The sequence below is a fragment of the Xiphias gladius genome, chromosome 2 (assembly GCF_016859285.1).
Source record: "Xiphias gladius isolate SHS-SW01 ecotype Sanya breed wild chromosome 2, ASM1685928v1, whole genome shotgun sequence".
Lineage (NCBI taxonomy): Eukaryota > Metazoa > Chordata > Actinopteri > Istiophoriformes > Xiphiidae > Xiphias > Xiphias gladius.
This window is the reverse complement of record NC_053401.1, coordinates 14,340,191-14,352,690: the sequence shown is the minus strand read 5'-3', so window position 1 is coordinate 14,352,690 and position 12,500 is coordinate 14,340,191. Positions and strand designations below refer to the sequence as shown.

General features: G+C 36.9%; 1 protein-coding gene across 4 annotated transcripts in view; it reads left to right on the top strand.

Annotated features, from left to right (window-relative positions):
* tbc1d22a (TBC1 domain family, member 22a) overlaps positions 1 to 12,500 on the top strand; it is a 144,402-nt gene that overhangs the window by 105,384 nt on the left and 26,518 nt on the right. For all 4 annotated transcript variants that reach the window (XM_040146075.1, XM_040146084.1, XM_040146067.1 and 1 more), the window contains one exon: positions 11,215 to 11,310. In XM_040146075.1, coding sequence (XP_040002009.1) covers positions 11,215 to 11,310 — 96 coding nt within the window. The remainder of the gene's footprint in view (positions 1 to 11,214; positions 11,311 to 12,500) is intronic.

Sequence of the window (12,500 nt, the reverse complement as noted above, 5' to 3'; positions counted from 1 at the left end):
GTACTTAACGCACAGCAAGTGTTTGAGTCTCTCACAAATTCCGATAATGAACAGAAAGACCTTGCCTTTTGCCTTTTTTGTGTGTGTCCGTGTGTCCGTGTGTGTTTGTGTGTGTGTGTGTGTGTCTGTGTGTTCGTGTGTTCGTGTGTTCCTGTGTTCGTGTTCCAGAGGAGATTTTAACCTGAGTGTTGTAATGTCTCCACTGTGTTCTTCTCTCTGCGGTGTGGCCATCTGTTCAGTAGTCTGATCCAGCACAAGACAGCGCTTGCTCTGACTTTCTCTCTATTTCTGTCATCTTCTCTCAGTCTTTCTACCCACAGTCTCATCTTGATATTTGTCTATTGCTTTTTTTTTTTTTTTTTGGTCTATTTTACACTCAATCTAGTGCTCCCTTTTTTCTCCTTTGCACATTTTCTCTATTTGTCATTATCTTAAGAAAAGGAAAAGAAGGAGAAACACAGAATGAAAGTAGGAATGATTCACAGCAAAGCACAGATGAACACAGACAGACAGACATACGGTACAGATAGAAAGGGACCAAATTATCCCTGTTGCATGGAGCATGAAATCAGCAAGTAGCTCAGTGTGGCAGCATTAGCATGACTGTTAAAGGAATACCGTGACATTTTCAGGATCCGGGTACTTTTTCTATCTGGATGATTGAATTTCCCAAGCAGGGAATGACAACTCACTGGCATGAGTTGTTAATGACCATGTTTAAAACCACTGTTTAAGATGTGATCATATGTATCAAGTTCATGTGGTAATGTTTATAATTTCCTGCAATAAAAGTCAGAAGATTAGCTAAGAAATTAAAGAACACATACAAAGACTGTAGCTTCGAAGTTCTTTGTTATACAGCTCTTACCTTAATCAGTGGTGGAAGGTAACTAAGAACATCTAAGCAAATGCCATACAGAAGAAGTATAAAGTTGCAAGGAAATAGTTGAGTTAAGTATCTAAAAATTGTACCATTCATCTAACTTTATACTTCTACTGTATTACATTTCATAGTGAAATATTGTGCTTTTTATAGCTTAAATGATTAACCAGTTGTTTGAACAACAAAAACTTGATAGGAACCTATTTTAATAATTGATTAATCGTATAAGTTGTTTCATTAAGCACAAGTGCCAAAAATTACCTGCTACTCTAATTTATCTTATGTGATTTTTTTTAACTCAATATCTATTGGTTTTGGACAGACAAAATGAGCAATTTGAAGTTGGAAAATAGGAAAATGTGATTGGTAGTTTTTCAACATTTTCTAATGTTTTAGAACAAATGATTAATCACTTAATTGACAGAATAATCGACACATTAATTGATAATGAAAATAATTGTTGGTTGCAGCTCTAGTACTTTATTTGATATCTATAGTAGCTGGTTGCTTTTCTGATTGAGATTTTACATAACACATAATATAAGCTTATTTAGTAAAATGCACTGTTTAGGATTAAACCAGTGGTTCCCAGGCTCTTAGCTTGTGACCTCTTACAAAAAAGAACTGTTGAATTGAGTGTACTTGTCATATTTCAAGTAACTTAGAGTTTGTTTATTTAATTTGAATAACTGTTCAAGGCCCAGAGAGGTTGTAGTGGCAATTATTTCACAAAAAAGCAAAGATTATTTAAAAAAAAAGTCTAAATAAAGGACATATATTTGTTTAGCAGAACTTTGTTCTTTTCATCTTTCCTGCCCCATTTGACATTTCATTACCTATAAGATTTATATTATGACCCTTTAAAGGACCCAGACCCCTAGGTTGGGAAACACTGATCTAAACTACCCAACAATATAAGTACACATCGACTAGCTACAACAGTAATTACTATTAGTTAGTTAGTATGAACAATCATAATAATAATAATGTTATATATGACATATAATAATATATCTGTCACGGGAGCCATTTTCTTATACTTTTGATACTTAAAATACATTTTTCTGATGATACATATGTACTAATTTGAATTACTTCTGAATTCTACTTAAGTAAAGAATCTGAATACTTCCTTCACTGGTGACTTCAATATATATTCTCATTTCATTTTCCCTTCATTAACCATTAGCTTGTTTGAGGGTCCAATTTTCTTCCTAGGGCAAATTTTTTATTTGCTGTGATTTTATTTATATCTTTTATCACCTTACATAATGAGTATTAGCAATTGGGAGACTCCAGCACACTATCGTTCATATTTTAATGTGAACTGCATGTCTCAAATAAATGAAATAAATTAAAAGGGAATGAGGAAATACAATTAGATTAAAATATATTTTTTAGGCTGTTGATAAAAGCTTAAAAGTCTTTGCTAAAATAGCTATTTACTGTATGTATTTACATATGTACCCTACTACAACTACCAATCCCCTACTACTAAAAAAAACCATACAGTAAAATGTTGAAAGGTCTTGAATATCTACTGAGCAGATCCATTCTTTCTTTCAGCATTAGTGTTATACAGATGAATGGTAGGAAGGGAATAGTGATTTATTTTTTTTTTTAAGGTTTTTTCTGAAGTAAAACCAAAGGAGAAGTAACATTTCTAAATGCAGTGCTTCATTCAGATCTTCATATCTTTTAGCTCACTCCAAATGTTGTGCCAAAGTCAATTATCAAATCATAAGAAGGCATCTAGACACTTTTCATGTAGAGCAGGTTTAGACTATACTCTTTATAATTATATTTACAGAGACCCAACATTCCCCCATGAGCAAGCACTTGGCGACAGTGGCAAGGAAAAACTACCTTTTAACAGGTAGAAACCTTGAACAGAACCCGGCTCATGGTGGGCGGCTGTCTGCCCCGACCGGCTGGGTTGAGGGGGGGGGGGATTACACAGTAGATGTATAACATAAAGATGTGTAACAATAATGAGACTAATAATAACACAAATAATTATAATAATAGGGTGAATAATAATACTAAAAAAACTAAATATAATAATAATTGATAATCATAATATTTGAAGCAGTGGGTGTTGAGCAGGATCATGGGGCAGTACGTGGTTTGCAGTCACAGATCCAGACTCTAGCACCAGGGGGAGAAATACCTGCAGAAAACGACAGGAAGAGAGAAGGGAGAGATGAGAAAGCACAAAATTACGGGAAAGAAAAGAAGTCAAGTTAGTAACGAGCATTGATGCCATATGAATGTGTACAGATGGAGAGAAAGAGGAGGAGAGAGGAGCTTGGTGCGTCATGGGAAGTCCCCCAGCAGTCTAAGCCTATAGCAACATAACTAGGGGGTGGTTCAAGCCAAGCCTGAGTCAGCCCTAACTGTAAGATTTATCAAAAAAAGGGAAGGTTTTAGGCCTAATCTAAAATGTGTGGAGAGTATTTAAAGAATTGCTGGGACAGCCTGATCGTAAGGAATTACAATAATCCAGCCTAGAAATAACAAAAGCATTGACTAGTTTTTCTGCATCTTTTTGAGAAAGAATGTACCTGATTTTTGCAATGCTACGTAAGTGAAAAAAGGCAGTCCTTGAAGTTTGTTTTGTGTGAGAGTTAAAGGACATTTCCTGATCAAAGATAACTCCAAGATTCCTAACAGTGGTGCTGGCAATGTCATCTAGAGTAACTATATCATTAGATAATGTGTTTCTGAGGTTTTGGGGGGCCAAGCACAAAAACTTCAGTTTTGTCTGAGTTTAATAGCAGAAGGTTGCTGGTCATCCAGGTCTTTATGTCCTTAAGGCATACTTGAAGTTTAGCTAACTGATTGGTTTCACCAGGCTTCATTGACAGATACAATTGCGTATCATCAGCATAACAATGGTATTTTATGAAGTTTTTCCTAACAATATTGTATAAGGCGAATAGAACTGGTCCACGCACAGAGCCTTGTGGAACTAACTTTTGAGTATATGGAAATTTTATTGTTACCGTAGACAAACTGAAATCGATCTATAAATAGGACCTAAACCGGCTTAGAGTGGTTCCTTTAATGCCAATTACATGTTCAAGTCTCTGTAATAGGATATGATGGTCAATGGTATCAATTGCAGCAGTAAGATCTAACAAGACAAGTACAGAGACAAGTCCTTTTTCCGATGCAGTAAGAAGGTCATTTGTAACTTTCACCAGTGCTGTCTCTGAGCTATGATGCACTCTAAATGCTGACTGAAAATCTTTACATAAACTATTATCATGTAAAAAGTCACACAACTGGTTTGCGACAGCTTTCTCAAGGATCTTAGAGAGAAAGGGAAAGCTAAATATGGGTCTATAGTTTGCTAAAACATCTGGATCAAAAGTAGGCTTTTAAAGAAGAGGTTTAATTACAGCTGTTTTAAAGGACTGCGGTACATACACTGTTAATAAAGAGATATCGATTATATCTAGTAAAGAGGTGCTAACTAAAGGTAAAACTTCCTTAAGCAGCCTAGTTGGGATGGCGTCTTAAGAGACAAGTTGAGGGTTTAGATGAAGGCATTGTTGAAGTAAGTTGGTGAAGGTCGATGGGAGAGAAACTGTCCAAGCATACATCAGGTTGCACAGCTGGTTTTAAGGCGCTTATGGTTGAAGATAAATCGGTGCCGATTGAGGGCAGGAGGTGGTCAATTTTGTCTCTAATAGTTAGAAATGTATCATTAAAGAAGCGCATGAAATCGTCACTACTGAGAGCTGTAGGTATATATGGATCAATGGGGCTATGACTCTCTGTCAGCCTGTCTATAGTGCTGAAAAGAAACCCTAGGGTTGTTTTTATTTTCCTCTATTAGAGATGAGTAATAGGCTGCTCTGGCATTACAAAGGGCCTTCTTCTATCTTTAAGACTATCATGCAAGGCTAAGCGGGATTCTTCCAGTTTTGTACAACACCATATCCTTTCAAGATTTCGAGTAGTTTGATTTAATATGCAGGTTTGGGAGTTAAACCATGGAGCTAACATTCTTTGTTTTATTATCTTCAGGCACTCTTGCATGAATGTCAATAAAACCCTTACCTTCCAACTGAATACAAGCTAGGCTGTGTGAACATCCCAGGGGGAAGTTGCCCTCCTCACTTTTCCTACCACTCTGGCTTCCATCTATAGTAATGGTTGGGCCCCGTGGTCACTCCAAACTATAACACAGGCCTCTGTAGACAGGATCCTGGCTATACACACACACCGAGTCTTACCATCTTCTAGAAATGCACACACTTGGAAAAAAGATTCTCATTTCTCTGGCCCTCTGTCACACCCACACTGGCATGAGCATCAATATTTCTCTTCTACTTCTTTTTTCTTTTACTGTCTCTCTCTGACGCAATCTAAGGATGAAAAGAACATAAGTAGCATTTATCGCAGTTAAAGTACTGGCTTGCATTACAATATAACTTCTAATTTTTTCTGACTGTATGTTTTTTCTTCACATACATACACATTATCTTCATTCTCACATACATACTAGTTATTATCGATCTGATGAGCGGTATGTGTGTGCTCACCAGTATATTATAAACACCTGTGAATTGCTTTTATTCCAATGCTTTTCTTCAGATTCAGGTTCAGGCTCAGGTCTAGCTTTATTGTCATTTCAACACATATGCTTTAAATAAATATAGGGAAACGAAATGTCCTTCCTCATGCACCCCAGTGTGAAACAATAAATAGGTGTAAAAAACAAAAATACTAAATAAATGTAGACAACTAAAAACTGTAAACTAAAAATTAACATGTACAAATGCCACACAGTCTTAAGGGTCAGATTGAGCACTATTAAATTAGCACAAGCAACTTGGATGTAAACAAGGTGTAATTTCAGTGTACTTTCTAGTCTTGTAGTAAACTTGATTGCTGGAATTTCAGCAAAAACAGTCTTTAAAATTTGCATGGTTGAGGTCACCAGTGATGATGAAAAATCCATTGGGGTGCTGTTTCTTGATCGTTGATGCCACTGCACAACCCTCGCAGGCAGGCTGCTACAGTAACAAAAGCAGTGAACTCCCTCGGCAGATAGTACGGCCAGCACTTCACAGTTAACACCGCCAGCGGAGAACACAACCACAGCATTTGTGCACTATTCCTTGTTGATATAAACACACAGTCCACTGTCTCTAGTCTTACCAACAACAATGACTCCCTGTCGACTCAGTAAGAAGTTAGCCCGTCCAGCAGTTCTCCATTTCAAGCTGGGTAGTGTGTCATACTGATTCTACCAATATCCAGAAGATCCTGACATTGGTAGAGTAGCTAAATTTCGCTGCATAAAATGTGCTTTTTTATGTTTGTTTTACAGTTGAAGACTATAAGACAACAAAAGCACTGAAATATTTGGTCAGCAAGAGGCTGCTGTGTCTGCACACGCCACCATGGCAACCAAATATCAAATTCAGCATACACATAAACACTGAGTGTGGTTGAACAGAAACAGCAGGTAATCCAAAATTGACTAATTCCATGGCAAGGGTGGGAATTCTGATTTTATTATTTATTCTGCTTTTTTTCCCTCTGATTAACCTTAGTACTTGGTAAATTAAAATGTAGCCTAAACAAAGGCACCATACTGGAGGAACACACACAGGGACAAAAACTGTGCTGAAGTTGATTTTAAATGTATTTAGAGCCATTTTCTCTGAAAAACTTTGCGCATTTTTACTCTCTGTAAGCCTCCTGCTTTCCTTTTTAAATGTATCATGTATCATGACCTGATCCTTGTCACCAGTCATTTCTTGTTCTCTGTGAGATCTTACATTGTAATTTACAATTCAAATTGTCCCATCCTTGCCATATAGTATTTAAATTCATCTTACAGTTACACACCTACATCGTGTGCACTATCACAGCACTTAGGGATGAATTGCATGCAAGAATACTTGGACAGCTTGAGGCAGTTATTGTCAATCACTAAGACAGTCATGTTCATACAAATACAAAATAATATTAAAAGAGCTTTAAAACTACCACTCGAGTGCCAGCGGTTTATCATATTCCATCAGTGTAATTGTTACATCAGTTTAAGCCTGCTCGTTTATCCTCTTACATCACCCTGCAGCACCATCAACTTTTTACCTTGTCTTGAGCCAGTAAGTCCCACATCAGGCCGGTTTATTATGAGTGATGAGACTAGTCAGACAGCTAACGCAGCAGTTTAAAGATGCTGTGACGTTGCTATACTCCCTCTCACTTTCAGTCTGCATTCCACATTCCCTTTTCCTCCTTTGTTCACCTTTGGCCTCTTACCCTCTACTTCTCTCATTCACTCCCCCTTACTTCTTCCTCCTCTCCCTATCGACTCCTCTCCTCTCCCTTTACCCCCATCACCCTTTCTCCCCCGATACTCCCTCCCAACCCTGACCCATCCTCCACTTTCTCCATACTTTGATCAGCAGCGCTTGTCAGTCAGAGTCTCGCCTGTCTCAGCCAATATGGCTGCCCTGACACCAGGCGGGATGAGGACTTAGAATAACAATGGAGGAGAAGAGGCAGAGACAAGTTTGACGGAGTCACCTTGACTCCCATTACAAACTTTATTTTGATGATGAGAAAGCCTAGGGCTAGGAGGGAGGGATAATGTGTCAGAGAGTGAAACTGGTGGTAGAAATGGAAAAAGAGAGCAATGGGTGGTGGGATAGGAGAGAGATGTTAACGTTTCAGACTGTAACATTTATTTTCATTTAAAAAAGGTTGAATTTTGTACAATGCAGTATGAAAAAGCTTATAATAAATAGGGCTACAAGCTAAGCTGATTTCTTCGTGACTCTAGGTCTGTAGTTAATGGAAAGACATGACAGTGGTATCGACTTTCTCTTCAAACTTTCAGCAAGAAGTGACCAAGCATACATCCTAAAATGCTTAACTATTCCTTTAAAGAATGCACCCCTTTTTTTATTCAGCAGCATTGTTTCTGGACTGCATCCTAAAACTGACCCTATGAGCATTTTTTTTTTACTTATCGAATGGTCAAGTTTTTTGTCTTAATTTTACTTGGACAAAGTTTATAATAAGTAGGCTGCAACTGACGATCATTTCTCAATCTGTCATATAAAATAAGTTGCTCCCTTAACCAAAACTATGGACTGTATCATACAAATGCGGGTCTCAAAATTATTAGAAATGTATGAGCTACAAAAATATGAAACTGAAGTTTGTGTATGCTACTGCTGTTTTATAAGCAATAAAAGTATCTTCCAACTGCCCTTCTATTTTTGTTACAACCGAGTGCACCATGTGCACATCAAAGGCTATTTAAAGGCATATAACATCCTTTTGACTTTTTCACTACCAAAAAATCATTTGCTATCATACCAACAAAATTTTTTTTTAAATGTTTTCACCCTGAATATATGATAATAAAATGTTCAATATGACTGTTCACTCACAAGGAGATAATCAGAAGAGAATTTCTCGTATCAAATATTTTTTGCTGACCAAAACCACCTTGAAATATAGACAAACTGTGCAATCCTATCCTAACCTAAAAAACGTAGTTTTACGGCATGCAACTTCCGAAAATAGCAGCTACAAAAAAGTAGCCAATCAGAATACATGCAGATAACTTGCTGCAACCTAATGTGACTTGACAAGTCTCTTCTTCAATTTAAGCCATTAATCATGGTTCTGTTATGTTTACATGAGAAGTTATTAAGCGTTAAATAGAGGTATGTAATATCTGGTGGAAATAGGGTTTAAGCAATCAGTCATATCAAAAAAATGGTAAGAAAAAATTTATATATGATATAAAACATAAAAAATTCTACAAATTCTCACTTTTGATCACCTGGAACCATTTTTGCTTCATAACTGACTCCAAGGATGAATCGATTATCAAAATTGATGATGTATTTTCTGTCAATCAACTAATCAGCCAATCATTTCAGCACTAATGAGTTTAAAACATTTTTAATCAATGCATAGAAGTTCAGCACAGTATTGTCCGTCACTCAAGTAAGGACCAATTTATTAAAGAATATCTGCTTTTAAAGCGTATTCATTATAAATTAATTATTAAATACACACATTTTCATTGTGCATACTAATCCCACTAAGTAATGTTCTCTTTATTGTGTTTTCCATGTCCGTGACATTACAGTTAACAAGCATTACTATTGTGATATGAGTACAGATGCAGAGGTACCTCAGAGATTTGCACTTTAAACACTTTGTCATTCAAGTGATGCCAGCTGCCAGCAACAGAGTGAGTCACACACTGTCATTAGTTAGGCTACCCTTCCTGCTGCAGCCAATGGCATCAATAAATTTCAAGTTAATGGTGGATCACCATGGAAATGATTGGTGGCAACCCTAAATATCAAGATTACTTGTTAACTGAAGATGATTTTGATAAGTATATATCACTTTCTATTTTGTGAAATATTCCTCACAGTCTTATTAATGAGAAAGTGAGATAAGAGTGTGTGACAGACATTTGTTGAATGAGACTGAAGGAGGTGACAGATTGTGAGAGCAGATGATAGAGGAGGTGTGATTGAGAAAGAGGGAGAGAGTTCCTAAGAGTTCACTGGTGCCCTCATCCATGAACTCACACACACACACTCAGACACATAAACTCCTAGAAGAAAGGAAATTAAAACTATGCAAATATATGGGGACAGATAAACATTGTGCTCCTTTATGTCGCTTATATACTCAGTCATCTATGTTCCTGTGTGTACAGGTGAGTGTTTGCTTGCTTCTGTTGTTTGGATTGGAGCAGCAAGGTTAGACCAACAAGCAGATCACCTGCTAGTTTACAACTGGCATCACACTACATTTTGCTGTTCACACACACCCCTCTATACTCTCTCTTACACTTTCTATATTTCCCTCTCTCACTAACAAACAAAAACACATACTCAGTTGGGAAATTCTGAAAATCGTTTTAACTAAGTGGGAGGTAAAGTAAGAGGAAACCCAAACAACAGGAGATGTACACAAAGGCGTAGAGAGGATCAATCTGTCGAAAAAGCCCAAACACAAGAGAAACAACAATGTTGTAAAAAAGTTGGAGGCCAGTTTTTATTTTTATAACATACACATTTATATCACTCTGTTAAAATCTGTCTACCCACTATTAATCTGTTTATTCCTTCCTTCCTGGAGAGAAATTCAATTATCACAGCAGAAATGCAGTTTCTGATCATTCCTGCAGAGTTAGAGCTCACTGTTATACACAAATTAGTATGGTGGTTAAAGAGCAGCACTTACAGTTGGTTACAATACCAAGACAAAGTAGTAAAGAGTAAAATTACACTCTGTCTAATTGGAATCCTCTAAAATAGTACACAAATGTGCTAAACATGGTTGAATTATTGAAACGTGTAGCCTTGGGCTCTTTATTAACGCACCAAAGAGACTACAGAGTATATCATATCATATAGAATTAAAGAGCATGTGTGTGCGACTCCGTTTCCTAAATCCTAGATTATGCTTGGGTAGCAAAATTTGAGTATGTTTAAATGCAACATATTAGCAAAGTAGGAACATCAGAGAGCACACTTGCAGAATAATTCATGAATTTATGCTATTACTGAGAGCGTGAGGCTATTTGTGTGTGTGTTTTCTCCACTCATGTACATCTGGGTAGCATTCATGAGTGCAATTCCACACTTTGATTCCATAAATTTTAAACTAAAGTAACATATGTGGGGAACTAAAGCCCCTGACAAGCATGCCAGAGTGCATTAAGAAAATATCACATTTTAAGATGCACTTTATACAGTATTGTTTCCCACATTTAAAGGAGCATGTACTCCTAAGTCACTTACAATCAAATGCCTTGGTAATTATCCTCCCTGTGATTTGGCCCTGAAGAAAAAAATTAATAGAACAAAGAACATTTCATCTTTTGTCTTTCATCCTCTTTAATTCCCCCTCTCATTGCTGAGTCATAACAAAAAGTGAGCCGCCAAACGTAACGAGGGGCTGTAATAAAAATCCAAGGAAAGAAAATGGAATTTGTACGTTTCTGTCTTTCACCTTGCAAATGTAAATGTCTGGATTGTGACAGAAAAATGTTTTATATTCTTTTTTTTTTTTTTTTTTGACTGCTTTTTTAGGGTGTATATGGCGACAAATGGGTTATGATCTTTCTTAAAATGAAATGTGATTAAAAAGCTACAGCTATAGATATTCTGAATGTACTGAGAAGCTGTCTTTACATCATTAAGCGTCTATTTGAATATAGCATAGCTGTGATGGAGGTATCATTTGTTTTATGGGTATGTGAAGTTAAACTTAGTGTAAATCAACATCTGTCCTCAACGTTTTCATCTCTCTCTCACCAGGCTGAACCAGAGGGTTTCTCCCATTTCCATCTCTACGTGTGTGCAGCCTTCCTGGTGAGGTGGAGGAAAGAGATTATAGAGGAGAAGGATTTTCAGGTATTTTGCATGCAAGACACAGGGGGCACCGTGAGACACAGATAGGCATAAATTAATATCAGTTGTCCCAGTTGTGTAGAAAACACCACATTAAAACAGTCCACCAGACTGTTGTTGTAGAGTCGTTTGTAGCCTACATCCCTCTCCATTACCTCCCTGGTCATTATATGTGAGGTTCAAAAGTCATAGTGAGTTCATTAGTAGATGACAGTAGACAGCTGCTAGAAGGTGACTTTGGTTGCCAGCTCACTATGGGACCTGGCTTCTTAACAGAAGCAACACAGTCGAATATCATCACATACAAACATCATTGATGCTCTTTGGCTACTCTCTCCTCTCCTCTGTTTTATTTTTTTGTGCAGTTTTTCAGTTATCTATTCTGTCTTTTCTTTCAGTTGTTTCATATTTTCTGTACTTTCTCTGTTCTTTTTACATATCATATCAACATTTTTCATCATTGTGGTCACATTTTTTTTATTTTATGTACAGTACCCACTGATTCTGTATTATCTTCATCAGTTCACAAGGACACACATTTACATAAATACACAAATTTAAGAGCACTTTTCTCCCAACTCCATATATTTGGGAGAGTCCGTATGGCAAGCCTACTGGCTGGCTTGCCATACAGACTACCAAGTGCTGTGCCACAGGTAAAGTATCCGTCCTTGTGAAGATGATAGAAAAAGAGGAGGCATAAAGGATAACAATTAGGGTGGCAATGAGAAGGTAGCATGAGGGGTAAAAGTAAGAATAGATTAAACTTCAGAGCGATGGAGGGAAAAAAGACGTTTTTTTTATATGGAGAGCACATTTATGGTGTGGCACACTTTTGGTTAATGCTTTACCCCTATGCTATTATTCCAGACACGATTTTATTCTGAGCAATGTTACAGATGACTAATTAAAGTTGAGTTGGCTGCAGTTTGAACACGTTTGGGGCTTAAAGGCATTAACCACCCGTCAAAATGGAAACAACAAACCCAAGGACTGCTAGGTCACTGGTTTCCAAATAAATGAAAGATAAACTGTCCTATAGAGGTTGATCTTCTTTTTATAACACTAGATGTGTGTACTCAGTGAAGAATTTTTTACAGTAAGAGTTTCCAGAGAAAATTTATTAAAAGTGTGTTTTTACTTAGGCAAATTAATTATAATAAGTTTTTTCAACCTTTTTTGGTTTTGGCTTA